Source organism: Idiotropiscis lumnitzeri, chromosome 12 (genome assembly GCF_059441095.1).
Source record: "Idiotropiscis lumnitzeri isolate Australia: NSW breed Sydney's pygmy pipehorse chromosome 12, RoL_Ilum_1.0, whole genome shotgun sequence".
Classification (NCBI taxonomy): domain Eukaryota; kingdom Metazoa; phylum Chordata; class Actinopteri; order Syngnathiformes; family Syngnathidae; genus Idiotropiscis; species Idiotropiscis lumnitzeri.
This window is the reverse complement of record NC_142402.1, coordinates 18,885,662-18,904,517: the sequence shown is the minus strand read 5'-3', so window position 1 is coordinate 18,904,517 and position 18,856 is coordinate 18,885,662. Positions and strand designations below refer to the sequence as shown.

The following is an 18,856-nucleotide window of genomic DNA, read 5'->3' as shown; positions in this document are numbered from 1 at the left end:
CTTTGGTCTTTATTTGTTTTTTTATTCATAGTTATATGCAACATTGACATATACATGTACACACACACACTGACATTTTTATCTACAGTTCATTCTGTGTCCTGGCTGCACAGATTTCGATGGTTTGAAACAGAAACTTTTTTTTGTCCAATCAGATTTCAGCTTCTGTGTGTTGCCATTTTAATGTGATTTTCCCGAGACCTTCAGAATATGTCTTTCTTTGGCCACACACACACCTTTAAATTGTCTCTTTCTTATTTTTAAGCAATCCGATTTCGACGTCACCATGCCAGGTATGCTCGCTGACAAGTGTTGCATTCGCGGAAGGTGGCAAGTCAGAGCAGTACGACCTCCCGATCGGGAAACGTGCCTTTGAAATGGGAGGTCTGTGTTGGGAAATCGGAGCGCCTCGACTTCACCGACCGGATTCAATTTGATGTCACAGTGAATCAATTCATCGACATCAGCTGTGAAACTTTATAGTTTACGTTTGCCTGAAAAGGTGGACAGAACTGGGACACTCCGGAGGAAATGTGTAACTTCCCGTTTTCATTGAATGCAGCATTAGTGACGTCGGCATTTTTTAAACAAGTATTGTTTTGGGGGAGAACATGATTAAAAGTCCGTTTTTAATGTGTACTTTACTTTTTCAAGAAAAACGAATTTCTGAGGCTAAGTCAACCAACAAAGCTGCTGGCTCGCTCGGTTCAACAGGTAAATTAATTTTTCGGCACTTTCGGAGCAGTATGTATGAGCCGCTAAAGCTAGCTTTCATAGACAGGCGGGGAGACAAGTAAGGAGGTCTGCTTTGTCTGCATCAGAATCTCTGGTGAGTATGATGTGTTTTATCTCAAGTTTTAATATGAGTAAATATCGATTGTGAGCTACTATGCAGGAGTGTAGATGTTTGGAGGTGATTTAACGTTAGTTTCATGCAGCAGCTCTAAAGAGGTGTCTCTACTTTAATGCGACGTGTAGTTAGATTGAGTTTTTTGTACATCATTTAGCTATGTGATTGTGTTAGATTACATCGCTTAAAGGGGAAGCCGACCCTCCAAAATTCTTTGCAACAATATGTTCTATGCGCACCCACTAGTCAAAACACGGCATTCTGATTAATATTGCGTCGTGGAAGATCAGTTAAGCGGCAAAATCCATAAAAAGTTGGATAAAATAGCAATCACACATATCACTAAATAAATGAAAACTCTCCGTATGATACAGGGAAGTTCTACCTCAGTGGAAACCACAATAATAAACATTTTTGGCAAATTAATCACCCCTTAAAAAGGCATTATTATCATATCATAAAAGCAGAATGTTTGATACGGCTCTTGTATTACTTCTCATTAGATGTGGCACTAAAATCCTTGAACACATAGATGTTTTTTGTTTTGCTCTGAAAAGGTGCAGATACTTCCACTAGAGTCCAATAATTAGTCCCATAGGATACATTAGTGAAAGGGACACAAATGGTTTCCTATTTGAACGTTATTTTTGACAGTTTGGGGCCCCTCAAGGTTGCTCTCCATGTACATAGTCTATAAATGTGTGTGCTTGCAATTAACCTATCAGACAAGACCTATGACAGCATGAACGCAATCATGAAAAAAAAGCACATTTTTTTTCCTGATATTAAAGTGCTTTATATTTCGCCGTGGCTCCCTTGTGGCTCCGGCTAACGAACATCTGAGCTTCTTGAGGGAGGTCCGCGTTATTAATGACTCCATTACCCATCACCCTGTGCGGTCCCATTCCACACACACACACCCTCGCGTTCTGTCTATTTAGGGAGCCGCCAGCACTGCAGGGGCCCGAGAAAAGGATTTGCAGAATGGGATGAAACAGACAACATCTGTCCGTCATCGCTGATGAATCATCATCTGCGGTGATATTTCGACACCGTTTATTCAAGTTTTCGCTTTCGTTTTTCAAAGCGTGTCGGTTCTGAAGCTACTGTGACAAATGATGATCACCACACACTCATCTGCCACAGTACAATAGGTGCGCCTGCACAATGAAATAACATTTAATGTGGAAAAAAAACATGTAATTGGAATTTTTTTTTTTTTGTGATTGCGATTAATTTTAATTTGTGTGTGAGAGAGAGAGAGAGAGAGAGAATTCTCCTACATTATAATGAATAAATTCAGATTTTATTTAATAATACATTTATTTAATATTTTTGGGGGGAATTTCTAATTTCATTTTGCTTCATCTGAAATTTTCACGTATTTACGTTTCTAAGTTGTCATTTCCAACTCAACCTAAGAGAACACTCCTCAATCAAAATCAAAGATGGTCGACTCCAGGTTGATGAAGCGCCTTACTGAAAGCGAGCCACTGCATCCATTTAACAACTTTGCTAGCGTGTCCGCGTGCCAAACACTTTTAATAAGCTTCAAGGGCATTCGATCGGGTCCAGAACTTTGCTTTGCCAAAGACGGACTGGCCCATATCATCCATTACATTAAATCGGGTGGCGGCCTCCAGCTCATATTTATGATTTAATTAAATTCACTTGTGAGGCGTTTCAGAACCACTGTGGCCTCTCTCTTAATGCCAGCCTAAGCAGACACACACATACACACACGCACACACGCGCCGACAAGTGCAAGAGTTGCCTTTCTGACGCGCGCCAAAGTGTGAGACTTTGTGGGCGCTTTGGCAGGAGCGTTCTCGGGGGCTCGTTTAAAGCGATATAATTACACAGCCCCCCAGTATTCTTCCATCAGAAAGCAGCAGAACGGATGGCTCGTTCAGAGATAACTTAAAACCTCGGCGGTGTTGTGGTGCAAACGCCGGCAAAGAGCCCAGCCTGCCTTTTGTTGGAACCGGACTCTTTGAGGCAGATGTTCCAGAGGAGCTGCAATGTGCAGGATGTGTGGAATTGCATTTTTTTTTTTTATGTATATATTTTCAACAAACTTGGTGTCCAACCGAGGAAATGCGGCCCTCGAAACTTGAGCAGGATGATACAATCCCGGAGGCTGGCACAAATAGGAGAGCTGTAAATCCTTAATATTGACAAGTATACTTATCAATTACATTTTTTTTTTTTTTACTACTCCTCGGTACATGTTAAACTCAGAAACAACTTCACCGATGCACAACCACCAGTAGATTCCATTGATGCCGAGTTTTAGAGATGAGATGATTTTTATTTCCCCTGGTATCAGGAGCGACTGTATTTTTTCATTTCGTAATTTAGTGTATAACGTATATAATCAATGGTCTTAATATCCTGCAGGTCTTTTAAATGTCAAAATGCTCTAAATGTCTGGTAGTGAATGAGTTAAAACAAAAAAAAAGTACCGTCGGTTGAATCAACCAATTGAAAGAATTTGAAATCAGTTGATCAGCAAGTGATGTAAAACGTGTAAAAGTGTGAAGAAGATATAAAAAGATACTGAAGGAAAGACTCCAGTTAGTAAACGCCTTCCTCAAATAGATGCCTCACTTATCCAATCAGAAATAAAAATAAAAATAAAAACATCACCAATTATTGCAACCATGTTCACGCACAAAACACCCATAAAGCTAACCAAAACAGCAGCACCAACACATGAACACAGTCTCAGAATGATTGGAATTGTACACACTGTGCTGCAATATATTTTTTAACACCCTTCAGGAAGTCTGTTGCTAACCAAAACAGCAGCACTGAATCACATATGCAGTCTCGGCTCATTTCAAAAGTGTGTGTGAGTTGTCTACAAGTTCCTTGTGCACCATTTAAGATGATCTTATGTGGAGAGGGTGTCTTTAATGATGTCTTCTAGTAGATTGTGCGCATGATTGCGTCTGTTTATTTCCATGGTTCTACTGAATAGTCCTTTTTATTTTGTTGTAAAACTGCACTTTCACTCGACACAAATTGTAAAATCCCACCCGCTTCTCCCCATAGACATCTTCTTATTAATAGATAGTCACCCACATCTGCAGTTGAGTAACTGAGCCAATACTTAAGTTGTGCAAATACACGATGCTGTCACTCCGCTTTGGTGTAAAAATGGAGCTGGGTGCAAACTCCACATTGTTAGGCTGCACATTCCTCCTACTGAAGGAGACCTCGGAGACCTCTTATGGCATTCAATATGGGCGCCCGAGCGTGAGATCCAGATCCATTTGGCCGGCTGATCCACTGGGAGTGTCTGCGGGGTAACCCAATCTCTCACAACGGCACTCCACATCCACGGAGCCATCTTTTCGCCGCCGAACTGTGTCAGCAAAATGGACGCCACGACCTTAGGATTCGCTCGAGGGTTTATTGTTGTTGCTTGTGTATCCAAGGTAACTTTATGGATAGGCTTCTATTTTGCTTGTGTCTATACATTGCTCATAAATAGATAGATAGATATTTTATCTGTGTGGTAGAAAATGAATAAATAAATCATGAAATGAGTCACGTTTTTTTCCCATGCTCAATGCTGACTTTGAACGTCCTGTGTGTTCATTGGATCGACAGCTGCCAATCTTCTCAATCGGCAAATCAATCTCAAGTTACTGCGTGATTGTAGCCTATCAAATCGTGAAGGAGGCGGGACTTCAGATGCGCTGTGAAAAGTAGCGATGGTAGTAAAGAAATCCTTTCAAAACGTCATTTGGTCTTTAAAGAATTTGTTTTAATTATTTATTTGTAATTTGTTTATGATTATGCAGATTCGGACGTTCCACTCGAGCGAAGCACTCTCACTTGTTGAAGTCGAGTTTTGTTGTTGGCTAATTAGCCGCAAGCTAGCACTAGTGAAGTCAAGCCAGTTTTACATGACAGGTCTGGGTGAGTTGTTTTCTCACAGACAGCATTAAACAGTTGTATGAATCTCAATACTGTTTTAAGTTTCAACATTCATCGTCTCTTATTTAGCTGTGTCCTGTGAATCTTCAAGTGACAGTGAGTACTATTTTAACAACATGTCTTAATGTAATTGATTTAATTTAAGGAATTGTGCCATGTATATTACATCCTGTATTCGCATTGCTTCAAATAAGTCCCGTGCAAAGTATTGTTTTGGTGCTAATAAGTTTTTACCTGAAAATTATTCACAAGCTAGGGGTCGCAGTTGTCAGTACATGAAGCTATTTTAATTGTTTTTTTTAATTATTTTATATCTATACAAAAAAAGCAGTCAATCCATGGAATTTTGTTGGTGTTAACCCCTGGTAGGAGTGAGTGCGTGCAGAATATTTAAAAATTCATGTACTGTAACACCAAACAATGAAATATAAACCAGCTGAGGGTAAAAAAAAAAAAAACTTGGTGCAACTCTGCTGTGATGATGCGAGGACAAGGATCTTAACAAGGGGGAGGTAAGTATCAATAATGCAAAATCTCTTCCTGTATCCGGCTAGAAATGGAAAATGTAATCATCTGCCTGAGAGGAGGTCATGGTGAGATCTACAAAATTGTTTCATTGGATGCTTGCTCAAATATGTCTGTGTTAGTTAAAGGCGTGTGCGTGTGTGAATATGCATCACTTTCAGAAGTGTTAACGAATCAGCGTGAGTGTTGATGAGGATGAGCTTGTGTTTATTTACGGGACACATCGAATTAAATTGTCAGTCATTGGCACCACGAGATATCATTTTTGTCGTAAAAATAACAGATTCATAATTTTTCCCGGCTCGAATTGCGGAACCTCCCCTACATTATCAGGTGAAAAATTGACCTATTCACTGTTTAGTGCTCAGCCCAAAGAAATAAAAGTATTGCTTCGGCACCATCTTCTTGCAGTCTTTGTGCTGATGAACTATGATATTTTGGTATTTTGAATATTTTATTTCTTAAATTGCCCGCTATTTAGCTGTTGCAAGTTGGATACGCTCCGCTTTAATGCGGTTCCAGCCAAACGACAAGGAATCGTGTAATCAATCACCCAAGGACCTTATTCCGGTGTTTCACGATTAAATGTATATCTAAGGCAGGTGTGGGCAAACTACGGCCCGGGGGCCACATGCGGCCCATTAAATGTTTTAATCCGGCCCGCCGAACTTGAAAAAAAATTAACTGAATAAAACTTGTTAATGTTTTATTTTCTAAAAATTGTGGGGGGTTTTTCAAAGACATATATATTGTTGTAATGCTTTTGTTCACTTTTATTTCAAATTATATGTATTTTTTTTCCTTCAATGAAGTGAGGTTACCTCCATCTCCATCCATCTGCTCCTGGTCCGGCCTCTCTGTCAAATCTTAGAACCCATTGTGGCCCGCCAATCAAAAAGTTTGCCCACCCCTGATCTAAGGTTAGCTTAGCAATTAGCATGACTTCTCCGTTTTGTGTTAATTACTACTCATCACGCCCTTACGACAACGATACTTGGTCAAAACAAAAGTCTATCTTATTCGCCACCATGGAGGCGATGATTGCTGACTCAGCAGCGAATCTGCGGCGCGTTTAGCCACGCGGGCAGCCAGCTGAAGCGTCTTGGTCGCGAACTGGCCCATTGAATGAAAGTTCAGTGAGGTAACTCGGGTCTCGCATTGTTTTTGGACAACTTGAGGTTTCGCTTCATGCACGCCCCTTGTTTGTCTATTTGTGGCGTCCCATCCCAGCTTTCCCTGCACTCCAACTCTCGCTTCGACTGCCTCAGTCGTACCCTTCTCCTTTTTAATTCCGAGCTTCCCATTCATCCCCGCCATCTTTTTTCATCCTTTACCCTCAGCCGCCCCTGTTCACCCAACCATGTCTCCCTCCGTGCACCCCCCTTTTGCATCTCTTGTATTGTAAACAGCTCACAAAAGCATGACAAGGTCTCTGCTCATGTTCCCCCAGCCTCCTGCTCTGTTCTCCCAGCTATTTGTTATTGTCTCCCCGTTATCTCGCGCGTGTGTTTGTCTCCTTTGCGCTTTCTTTACTCTTTTTTTTTTTTTTTTTGCTCTCCTCAGCGAGTCAGAGAGAGAAAAAGAGGGGAAAAAAAAGAAGCAAAAGTTAATTAAATATGGAACGAGACGGAGCAGGCATCTCTTTAAACCATCATGTCATTAAAATGGCGTCCCAAGGAGATCCGCTTAAAAGGAGACGTGGAACAATGTCTTCTCAGTCAGATATTTATGGGCCTGGTTATGTAAACATGCCCCCTTTATTCTCTATGTATATTTCATGTAATTATCACTTTTTGTAGCACTTCCCCCGTGAGATTTTTGCAGAAGCAAGGAGGTACTAGGGGAATGTCATTAGAGGAGACGATCGCTACAGTGTTGCGATGATGCCACACTAACAAAAAAAAAAGTCTGTATTCCCGCTCTGGTGAAAGCTTTTATCTATATTTGACTGCTTCATGTAAAATCTGTATTGTCTGTAATGCTTCTGCCAGAAACCCATGACCAGATACACATTCACAACATTAGGTACGCCTCCACAACCTTATTGAACTCCAGTACAGTGTATGAATAATTCTTCAAAGTATTGTTTGTTATTCAGGTTTAGGGGTGATGAGATGTGATAGCTCGACGGCTGAATCTCTTTTGAATGTGCAGGTGTAGTGAGTGACCCTGTGATGATTCACACTTTTTTTTTTTTTATTCCTCCTTGCATCCATTCCACAAAAGCTGTTCCATGTTGGAGGCCAGGACTGGCATTTTGAGGGTGGGTGCCAGCTGATGAAGAGGCTTGGAGAGTTAGTGGGGCGCCTTATAAAAGAGACGCACCTGGGTTCCATGTGCAGAGGGAAAAGCTTTGTTGGCTCCAGCACTTTGCCACCTTGCGCTCAAACATGATGTACGGCAAACACACAAGTGCTTTTAATTCAAGCCTCGTGCACTTAGATGAGTGGATATATATATATATATTCCATAAACGCAATTGCGCTCACACACATTCCCTTCACATCGAATCTGGACTCCCACAAGCGTACTGTCACTAAATGCTCCTCTCCATTCTATTGTTCTCGCAGTCTCTTCTACTGCAGGGTCAAAAGGCCTCCAAGTAATCTAACTAGCTCCGACTTAAGCGACAATAGAAGGTCCGTCATTACCGCATTACCCACAAGAGGCAGTAACGTCCCCCCGCCCCCCCTCCTCCGGCAACCACTGAACCTGCCATATTGCTATCCGGCTTGACCCCGCCGCACAGACGGCAGAAAACCTGAGCCGAGTTGCCGGCGTCGACAGCAATAACCACTGAAGAATTGCTTTTAATCAACGTCTGAAATGAGGGTGACTTGAAGCGTCGCCCCATGCTGATTAAATGTAATTGTTTAATTGCCAAGTGCTGGTAACCCATCCTAAGAGGATTCTGATGGAATTATTTAATCTCTAGTCAGGAAATGCACTGCAGGAGAAAAAGCGGCGAGAATCGGGAAATATATTTTTGAGCACTCATGAAATATGAAAGGCGCTTTGCATTAAGAGAAAGGGAACAGGACGGTACCTTAAGTGAGGCTGCGGCCTCAAAAGTGCTCCTGCTCTGACCTGCAGTCGGAGTGTTTCGCTCTTTTTGCTTTCGTGCCAAATACCACAACATAGCAGTCATGGCCTCGTTGTGTGCGGAGTACGTCGCGTCGTGCTGAACAACACAGTGGGCTCGCTCATATACCCCCCCCCCCCCCCCCCTCTAGTTTTATTTTAGGTCTGCTTTGAAGGCCGCGCTGTTTATAAGATTTGACAAGGGATGATTTCAGCATTAGGTCATTCTAACAAAGGAGTTTAGATATTCTCAAGGGGTTGTCTCACAGCCCCCCCCCCCTTTCCCTGTGATCACCGGCTGCTTCTCTTCTAATGCAGCTCTATAAACTTAAAGGGCACAGGTGCTCTCCATTAGGGGCCACAGCTCTTAGATATAGACATCCAAGCCCTCCCCCCCCCCCACCAATAAAACCAGTGACTGTTAATTAGGGCTGCGTTCTAGGGTGGGTGGGGGGGCAGTAGAAACGTAAGCGTGCAGACTTGTTTACCAAATCAACACCTTTCATCCATGTTTTTCACAGCACTCCAATGTAATCCCTTCGACCATTTCCCAGCGCAACCTCAGCTCGTATCCTAGCGCTATGGCACACATGCCGTGACATTTCAATCTATCATCAAAATCAATAGTGGCTCTCCTGCTGGTATAACTGCACACAGTGCAAGTGTCCTTACCCTCACCAATGAACCCCCGGCTCTCAATTCTGCTGATAAACGCAGCGTTGTCAACCCTAAGGAAATGGGGCCTGAACGCCCCACTAGCCCCGCCCCCATTTGGTCATAAGGGTGGGTCGGTCCTCTCACATGCCTGACAGAGTAGGTGGGTGCAGAGGCCTGGTCCCTGCAGCTGTGCCTGTCCTCCCAGCACCTGACCAGGGGCCCGGATGTGACAATTTGAACAATGGGAGTCCCCCGTGGGACGTTGGCACCTGCAAAATGTAACCCCCGCTATCTAAACATGATGGCGTAATTACCGCTCCAGTGAGTCTACATCTGGACAAAACTCCTGGAATCTATCAAGCTGAATACAATAATTCAGTCTGCACGTTGGGAGGAAGTAGGTAAAATGCACTCATTGTGGTTCAAAGAACAGAATGAAGCAGTGATTCCTAACCACTGAGCATTAGTGCGCCATGAAAGTGCAATGTCCAATTTTCCAATTTCACTTAAATGCGTCAGATTACAGTATTTATTTACGACAAAATTATTTGTATTTGCTCATCTGTCTATGCCAGAACAATTAAAATGCTCATTCTCTAAGTGGCAGAAGGTACGGTTAAAATGTGTTGCCGTTCATACGTACGGAAAATAACTTGGGGAAAACGGCAAATTGTTCAAGGCATTACAGCTCGATTTCACTTGGAGTAAATTAATACAATTTCAGAGAAGAGAAATGAGGAAATAAGTGACGACTTGAAAAACGCCTACTATTAAAGTGGAATATGGCCACGCCCCCTTCTGCTCTCTCCATGTTTCAGTCGGAGTCATTAAACGGACCGATTACAAACTCGCCATTGGAAATGATTGTACTTTCATATCTTACGTCGACGTCCAAAAGCTTAAATCACTACAAAGTCTTGTAATTGGGTGGGTTTTAGTACTGATGTCATTTTTACATGCAAACCTTTTACATCTGTGCCAATATTAATGTCACTGAAGTGTCCCTTTAACGTGTCAGTCTGGCTCTTGATTTGTTATCCGTTTTGGTCAGCAAGGGAGTTCGCGTTGACTCTACCATGATCTGTTTCATGTTCTTGTGTGAACAATAACATCTGCGAACTGAGATCATTCATTCCAGCCAGTTACTCCCCTTTTTAAATTGAATCAAATATTGGGTGAGGAGGACATGAAATCTATTAGAGAGAACGGACACAATTAGATGAAATACGGGATGTAATTGCAATATATTTTATGTTTTTAAGTATTTCACAAAACAAAGCCTGATGACATTCAAAGACTATTGTAGTAACATAATATGGCTCCTTTAAACTGTGATAATTCGGTGACATTGTGCGCCTGATGCTAAAATCACTCAAGAAGTTGTTGCAAATACTTTTATTACTTTGCATTTTAAGTGTTTCATTCAAACACACTCAGTGCAGTCAGTCAGAGAGCAATTTGGGTCAACGAGGCTTTGAAGCAGCCAAGTCCGCCACACGTGAAAAGCTGCAAAGATAAATAGTGACATCTAGTGGCGATAAGAAACAAACGCACCCGTCTCAACTGTTAAGTGGTACAATAGTCATAATTGTTGTAAACATTATTATTATTATTATTTTTTGCTCTCTTGGTGTCTCTTCATGACTTATTTTCGTATAAATGCAAAATGTAAACATTTAGTAGAATACAAGTGAGGATGCAGTCCAACTTGCAAATGTGTTTTTGTTTTGCAGGAGAACATTTCTGTTTCATAGTCTAAGGATATTTATGATATGCCATTGTTCTATTGTCATATAGTCCTTTTATAAAAGCGATAATGGCAAAAGCAAGAGGGGGGGGGGGTAATGCTTTTTTACGAGCACGATGGCATCATAGATGGATTTTCCATAAAGCTCGATTTAATGGCAACATCACGGCGGTAGCAACATTTATCCTTTATGCAAATTCATTTAGAATGTAAAATTCAAGCTGAAGTTTTGCAAGACACAATAAGCAGTTCATAGAAGGTGAAATAAATTCTACAGCTTCTCTTTTTCTTTTTTATAGTTCTTCCCTCTCGTGGCACCTGGCCTAGTGACTGTAAACATTTCAGACATTTAGTGTATAACAAAACATAAATTATGTGCAAGGCGGCACATCATCCTCACAGTGAATGAGCTTTTACACACACACACACACACACACACGCAAGAACACAATGCTGATTCGATGCGTTACGTTTGGAGTCACAGTTTTACCAGTCAACCGGGGTCACTGGCCGGCTCGAAGGACGGCTAAAGGGCGAGTCGAGCTTTGCCGCTTTGGGCACAGAATCTTAGCGAAGGCCCGACGGAAGCTGCTGTGACACAGCGGGTAGAGGAAAGGGTTAATGGCAGAGTTGAGCCACAGGAGCCAGAAGGTGACCTCATACCAGTGATGCGGGATGCATCGCCCTCTGCAGGCGGCACGGATGATCATCAGTAGGGTGTACGGTGCCCAGCAGATGGCAAACACGCACACAATGATGGCCAGCGACTTAGCAATTTTCTTATCTCTGGACAGACGGTTCGGCTGGGCCGCCCTGCTGCTCGACGGATCCAGTTTGCCCAAATTGGGCGACGAGGGCGCCGAGTGGATGGAGCCTCTCACGGCCCGCTTCCCTCCCGCCCCCCAGGTGTGGGGAAAGGAGTTCGCTTCCCCTTGCGTCGACGCGGCTTCGTTTAGCTGAAGGTTGAGCCGGGCCTCCCTGCAGCGGAGCCTGCGCCGGCGTATGTTCAGATAAATGCTGAGGTTGAAGAACGCCACCGAGATGAAAGGGGAGAAGAACTCCAGCATGGAGGCGCACAGCAAGAAGTACCACGAGTGATAGAATTCGGCGAAGCACTCTTCGGTCGGCACCCGGCTGCGGCCCACCGCCAACTCCCAGAATATGATGGCCGGGCTATACAGGAGAAAGGCCAGCACCCACACGACAGTCATCTTGATGATGGCGGGATGAGACGTGCTTTGTCGGGCCCGGTAACTCACCTTGTGGCAAACGAAGGCAAAAATCGGATGATTAATTTACTATTTGCAGTCTTTTAAACGTTCACTATGATCAAATAAAACATACTAAATTAAATTCTAACAAACGTGACGTCAACATAAAAAAATAACAATTAAGCTTACAATTGACCAAAATGAAGCTGTTTTTTTTTTTTCACCAATTGTCGCCTTTGTGGTTTGAAAATTGCATTCCACTATAAAGTGTTCAATTTAAAAAAAACATTAATTGTTCAGCCCTAATCCTTTCATTTCCGCTACTTTCCGTCCTCATTACGCCGTAAAATAAATGAAGTTGGGTGAACTCGACATTTCAAGGCAACAAACTTTTTGATAACATTTTAAATGGAGCAATTCAACAAAATATTTTGCGCTATCATTGTTGCCATCAATAATTTATATTTTAAGGTTGTTCCAACACTGTGCAAATTGTGTTGTTGTTTTTTTTTTTTTTTATTGTGTCTCGGCTTGGGGTGATTCTTCCTTTCACAAACTGAACCAATCATGCCAGTAATCATCTGTTGCTTGTAGTGAAAATTTCCCAGTGCTCACCTCTCGCCCAACCTTAAAATACGGAATTTGCATCTAATTGGCATTTCCTTTCAAAGAAACACTTTGTCATGTCACTGCTGACGACCTTTCGTCCATCAGCGTTCACAGAGGCAGGCTTTTAAGAGAATGCTGTTTGGCCGGCTAGTGGCCTGCTTCTGGCGCGATTGATCTCTCCACGTTGAGAGGACGATGGCTGCGTGAGGAAGAGGAGGACCTCAATGATCAAAGCTGGCTAATTAAAGAAGAGCCCCCCCCTCCCCGATCCCGCTTTCTCTCTTTGTGGTGTTATTTGTATTCATCGCTCTGATGTAAAGTGTTAGCTCGTGAAAGGAAAGAGAACGCTGCCTTTGTCTACGACGCCAGGCCTCGCCCCATTTGGGCTGAGCAACACGTGGACGTGGAGATTCGGTCTCTTCGTATCACACGGGGATCAAAAAAATCTGAAGTTTTTCGGTGGGAGTGTGGCGGCTTTGGGTGAAAGTAGGAGACACAAATGCAGAGAAAACGGACTGAATTTGAGGATTTAAATAATTTTTTGTCCCTACCGAAAAGTCTAACTGAGCCAAATTACTTCCTGGCCAATGAAAGTGGCTCCAGAAGCACAAATAGGCTCGCTGGAGTTCATGCAAAAGATCGAAGTGCGCAAAATTACTTTTCGAAGGAACTGCAAGCAGAGCTCCCCTCGCGGTTGATGTGAAGCTGCCCCGAGCCGTCACACATCACTGCTGTCAATTGGTTCGTCTCATGCATTTTGTTGTCATATTTATGAATTATATATGACAAGCCCCTCACATACGAGTAGAGCGCAGAATCTGTCTGCCTGCGTCTTGTTGAAATTCACCAAAATCGTGCTACACTAAAACTTGAAGTCCAGCCAAGTCATTACTTGCTTCAAGCGAGTACCGTATTTTCCCAAGGATAAGCCACTAATTTCTTTGCTAGATTCTGAAGCATGCGGTGAATACAACGGGGTGGCTTTTCTGTGGATGTTTCTTTTGCCAGTAGAGGGCGCTAAGGATCGCTTTTTTAATGGTTCGGCTTCAAGATTACATTCTCCATCCACTTTATATTCTTTAAAATGATCAATGTTCATATTTGTGTTGTGTGGCTTTAAATAGTAAACTGCAATGTAGTTCTCAGATAAGGCTCATCTATTAGTACGAATGTAATGATTCAGTCAAGCACGTTTTCGATCCCATTTTCAGTTCCCAATTTTGATTCAGTTTTTTTTTTCAAAATGAATAACTAATTTTATAATTATAATCTGTTTTTATTTTAACATCTGCATTTTGTCCTTGTTACAAACACCAACTTTTTGCAATTTTACAAACAAATTTAAAATAAACGAACCATTTTGACTGTTCAGCTATGTTTTCGTCTTATTAATGTTTTGTTCGTGCCGGAACTAAACATAAAAATAAATAAACGTACAATACATTGATCCTTTTGTGATAAAAATGTCCATATTGATTATTTAATTTTTTTTACATTTATGCATATTTTAAGCCGTTTAAATTGATATTTGATTCGTCATTAAATTCCTACCTATAAGCTTCTCTGATAAGCCAATAGTTAGCCTAGCTACTTCTATTTCTTTCTACAAGTATTCTTTCTTCTTCTGTGCATCTTTCAGCAATCGGGCTGCCCGGTGGCACCATGGTGCCTCTCGCAGGTCAGTCTTGGTACTACACAAGTTGGGGACGGAGACTCAAAATTGTGGGTGGAGAGCAATAATCTCTGTGGTCTCTCTCTTGTTTAAAGCCAATTTATTTTTTTATTTTTTTTATTTTTTTTTTTGTCACTGAGCAAAGTGGCAAAGGACCAAGTTGGGTCGGCCACGATTAACCTGTGCAGATGGGACCATTTGGGAAAATGAGGTGGTGCTGGTGTCACTGCCCCCCCCCACCCCCACTAACCTGGCACGCTGACCAGTCCGGAATGAAGCCATAGATTGTACGCAGTTGGGCTTCTGCAGCGAAACCTCAAACTAAACATTCCAATTTGTGTGAGTTTTGAAAGAACATTAACGTATTAAATCTCTTACAAAGTAAAAAAAAAAAAAGTAAGGGAACTATTTGATGATTTGTGAGCTAGGCAGAGCGATTTAGGAACGACATAGGAGTTAATCTTCAGTCAAGTTTTAGTGATTTGATTTCATTTTTAAGGGTTATGCGTCCTAAAAATTATGTGTCGTTTTTTTTTTTTTTGCTCCTTTTTCATGTAAATGTAAAGTGCTTTGACCTCCAGGGCTCTCGTCATTTCATGTTCCCACAGACGTCGCCGATGTGACGACAGCGAGGACTATAGAAAAGGGGAACATCAACTCACCGCTCTGGTGACGGACAGGAAGCGGTCGTAGCTGATGAGAACGATGCTGAAGACGGACGCGGAACACAGCAGGTAGTCCATGACCAGCCACAGCTTGCACAGTCCCCTGCCAAGTGTCCACCGGCCGGTGAGGATGTAAGGGATGTACACCGGGATGCAGAACGCTCCTGTATAGGAGAGGATGGGATAAACTTAATAATACCGGCAGGAAATTTGTTTTGGACGCTCCAAATTTGCAAGCATACATACAAACTTCATTGTCAATTTTGACCTAGGCGTTCATCAATTATCATGTGCCATACATGCCTCAAACATTTTCCGTGAATGAAGATGGATGCCCGCATGCCCCTGATCATCATGATTCTGGGATTATGTTGATTCCAACTGTTTCGAGATACGCCCGTGACCTTTCAAAGACCTAACATGTGCATGTTTCTGTGGGGACCTCTGCAAATGTGATGCTTCTCAGGTCCCTTCCTTTAACACACTTGGAAATTTAAAATCCTTTTGAGTAGAAAGGTGTCAAATTTGACCCAGCAGAGCTTTTGTTCAGTACACTTTTACAAAAAAATAATGACATTTAAAAACTATTTTTATTTTAGTGTATCTTGAGTCACTTTATTTAAATCTATCCAATTTAAAGAAAGAATGACATTTTGATTAGTATTATTGTGAAATGCCAAAACGGGTCTAATTTTGACCCGAAAAGTATGGGTTAAATAAAATCAAAATATCCAAAAACACAAAAAAAGAAGAGAGAAAGAAACAAAAGACTTAATTAAGGTTCACTTACCTACAAGAAAATCCGATATTGCCAGATTAAGAAAGTAGTAATTACATTGCCTCCTCAGACTCTTGTCCACTTTAAACGCAAACATGACCAGCGCGTTGCCCAAAACTGTCACGACCACCAAAGTCACCATCATCGTCATGAGAATGACCAAAACCGGTCCCGAAAAGGCCAAAGTGCTTTGCACTCTTGCCGGGTCACCATCCAAGTGACGCCCGGTCGAATTGGACTGGCCGCGCTCCTCCATTCGCTCCTTTTCGTCCTCAGCGCTGACGACGAGGCGGCAACAAGTGCACTGCCGTCCGACAGCCGCGCATCCTCAACTGAAGCGCAACAATGCGTCAAAGTTATTTGGAGCAGGACTTTTAATTTAGTGTGCGTCGATATTCACGTCGAGTACAGCCAAGGGTGGGCGACGACCTCGACCGACGCCGCAGCCAGAGGACGGTTACTCATCTCACAGCGGTTGCTCTCGCGCCACCCGGTGATCTTAGCCAGGGAGCGTCAACAAATTAACGTGACGTAATTGGCCGATTATTTGAAACACGCATGCAAAGTTTTCGATACAATCGCGGTTGTTTAAATGAAATTCCTCGATCATGTTATGCCGATTATCCTTGTCTGATTTATTCACGTTAAGGCAATTTTACCCGAATATTTTTGGACAGAAATTTGTGTCGGCACCCTCGTGCTAAATCCATCTTGTATTGAGCTGCTTTTTCTGAATGCATGAGAAATACAATCAATCTTTTAATTCACATTCAAGTTACGTGACACCGTCCAAATAAATTTCATTACATGGCATGTCGTTCATTTATTGGTGAATTAAAAAAAACTAGATTCATTCATTCCATCGCATCAACGTACATTATTATAATTATTGTTATTTTTTTAATCGGCAGCACCGTGGCCGACTGGTTGGCACGATGGCTTCACAGCTCAGAGGTGCAGATTTTGATTCCGGCCTTCCTGTGTGAAGTTTGCCTGCGTGGGTTTTCTCCGGGTACTCTGGTTTCCTCCCACATTCTACTAACATACATGGTAGGTTGATTGAACTCTCTAAATTGTCCTTCGGTGTGAGTGTGAGTGTCAATGGTTGTTCGTCCATGTGTGCCCGTTGATTGTCTGACAATCAGGGTGTACCCTGCCTACAACTTCCAAAATGTTAGTCTTGACAAGATCCTTCCTTCAATGAAATCTACTTTTCCTTCTTTTTTTTTCTATCCTTCCCTCCTACCTACATCTTTCTTCCTTCCTTACTCTATATGTATGTGTATCAATTATATGTTATTACATAATCTATAGGGCTATACTGTTAGCCAAACTAAAATCCTTGACTTGAGCACAGTGCATGAAGACCCGCTGCACTCCTGACATGATAGGCATACTTAATTTATAATATTTAGCCATGTGACGCAGCACCTTAAGTGCCATTATCCAGGTTGCGGGGAAATAATGGCTTACTTTTTTTGGGGGTCCCACATTAACCTTTATATGAATGATTAGGCTAATTTTCCGTGATCAGCAGACCACACGACGATGGCTCTCGTGCAACGCCATGGAAACGTGAGTTAATTACAGATCTCACCAGAGTGAATTAGTCGTACATCTGCCTCCGCGAGCAGAGATTTCACAAGAGCAAACCAGATTATTAGATGGTTTTGGACACAGAGATAGGGACTTGCAATTTCCTTGCTGTGAATCACCGCGATGATGCACCCATTGTGTTGTGCTTTTTTTTCACCGATGAAAAAAAATCACAACGACTTTATATTGAATTCCCAGATGGCACACACAATTGAATAGTGATTCTGTTCTCCGCACACTCACACATAAGAACCATATTTCGCATGACTTGAGTACAGGATCACGCTGGAGTCCAAAACAATTGTTGATTAGTCCAATATTATTCCCGCCATAAATGGGTATGGTTTAAAAAAAATATATTTTATATTATTTTTGTAAAGTGCTCACTGCATCCCACAAGCCCCCCCCCCCTCCCCCGATTTGTATTTTCTTCTGCAGGATGCTTTGTCTGCCTTATTTGCATTCTGACTCTATGCCGCCGGTCCTCCAGCTGAGGTCCGAAAGGAATGAAAAACACAGCACAGATTGCACTGCAAGCTGCTGAAGGAGCCCAGCAAGAATTACTGTTATTTTCGGCCAAATTGGACACGCCGGCAACATCTCACAGAGTTGCTCACATTGTGACACGTGGGGGAGGGGGTGGGGGGCTAGGTACCGTGATACGAGGGGACAAATATTTTTCATATTAAATCGTAGCTTATTATTTGCAGATTTGAGTCACAACAAGCATTAAAAAATGCAATTGAGAGCAAATAAGTCAGCAATGCATATGTTTAATGTAATGATTTTTTTCCTCTATTTACTATCGCCCTCAGAGGATAAAATGGTACGTTACGTGTACAAACAGGAACCCCAAAAAAAGGTCTCCTATCAGGTTAATGGCAGCGAATATAAAGCCTAAAATACTACCGTATTCAATATTCAGGTCAAAAGCTCTCAATGACAAAAAACACTCATTTAGAAAAGCAACAAATAAGCAGGCACGTGGCAGCGACTTTGCCTTGCTGGGAAATAATGTTGCACATTCGCTTTTGGAAAATGTGCCAGCCGTCCTCACGACGTTATGAATTGACACGGAACATGTAAATACGACGTAGTGAGCACGCACTTGGGTCGATTTGTCATTTACTCACAGGCCTGTCGTAAGCCTGCGTGTGTGTGTGTGTGTGTGTGACTCGACTGAATGTTGCATGTTCCACACGTGTTGAGTTTAAAAATAGACAAAACGAGGAAACCGAGCGCTGCAGCTGGATTTGGAAAGACCTGAAGTGACTCATTTGAATTTGGAGGACTCTCTGAAACAAAGCCCAGCGGGTCCGTCTGGAGTGTTGTCGATTACACCAAGCCTGCTGTGGCATTCCATTATTTTAACGCTCGAGAGACGATAGCGTGGTATAATAGCATGCTTAGCCGCCCCCGCCCTTGCCATCGGAAATAACTGCTACAATTAAGTGACAACCTAAATGCTCACGTGTGAAGCACCCGACATGGTTTACATTTGCTTGTTCGCCTTTTGA

The 18,856-nt window shown here is 42.4% G+C and overlaps 1 protein-coding gene and 1 long non-coding RNA gene across 3 annotated transcripts; one reads left to right on the top strand and one right to left on the bottom strand.

Annotated features, from left to right (window-relative positions):
• The first annotated feature begins 541 nt into the window (after window positions 1-541).
• Window positions 542-16,385, top strand: LOC148326371 (uncharacterized). 2 transcript variants are annotated; one of them, XR_015846155.1, is made up of 3 exons: window positions 542-714; window positions 778-829; window positions 14,909-16,385. It is a non-coding gene; the product is annotated as an uncharacterized LOC148326371 (long non-coding RNA). The 2 variants fall into 2 exon arrangements; XR_015846154.1 differs by lacking the exons at window positions 542-714; window positions 778-829 and adding exons at window positions 4,597-4,780; window positions 4,868-4,894.
• Window positions 10,442-16,190, bottom strand: LOC148326372 (histamine H3 receptor). Its single transcript, XM_088311153.1, has 3 exons — window positions 15,756-16,190; window positions 14,963-15,129; window positions 10,442-12,067 (listed from the first exon to the last, which is right to left on the bottom strand). Exons 1-3 carry the CDS (start codon window positions 15,997-15,999, stop codon window positions 11,312-11,314), a joined length of 1,167 nt encoding a protein of 388 aa, XP_088167279.1. The 5' UTR covers window positions 16,000-16,190; the 3' UTR covers window positions 10,442-11,311.
• Window positions 16,386-18,856: the final 2,471 nt, after the last annotated feature.

Coding starts and splice junctions, on each gene's coding strand:
- LOC148326372 (XM_088311153.1), bottom strand. CDS start 15,999: ATGGAGGAGCGCGGCCAGTCCAATTCGACCGGGCGTCACTTGGATGGT. Junction 15,130..15,755: donor AATATCGGATTTTCTTGTAG/GTAAGTGAACCT, acceptor TCTCCTATACAG/GAGCGTTCTGCATCCCGGTG. Junction 12,068..14,962: donor TCCTGTCCGTCACCAGAGCG/GTGAGTTGATGT, acceptor GTTTGCCACAAG/GTGAGTTACCGGGCCCGACA.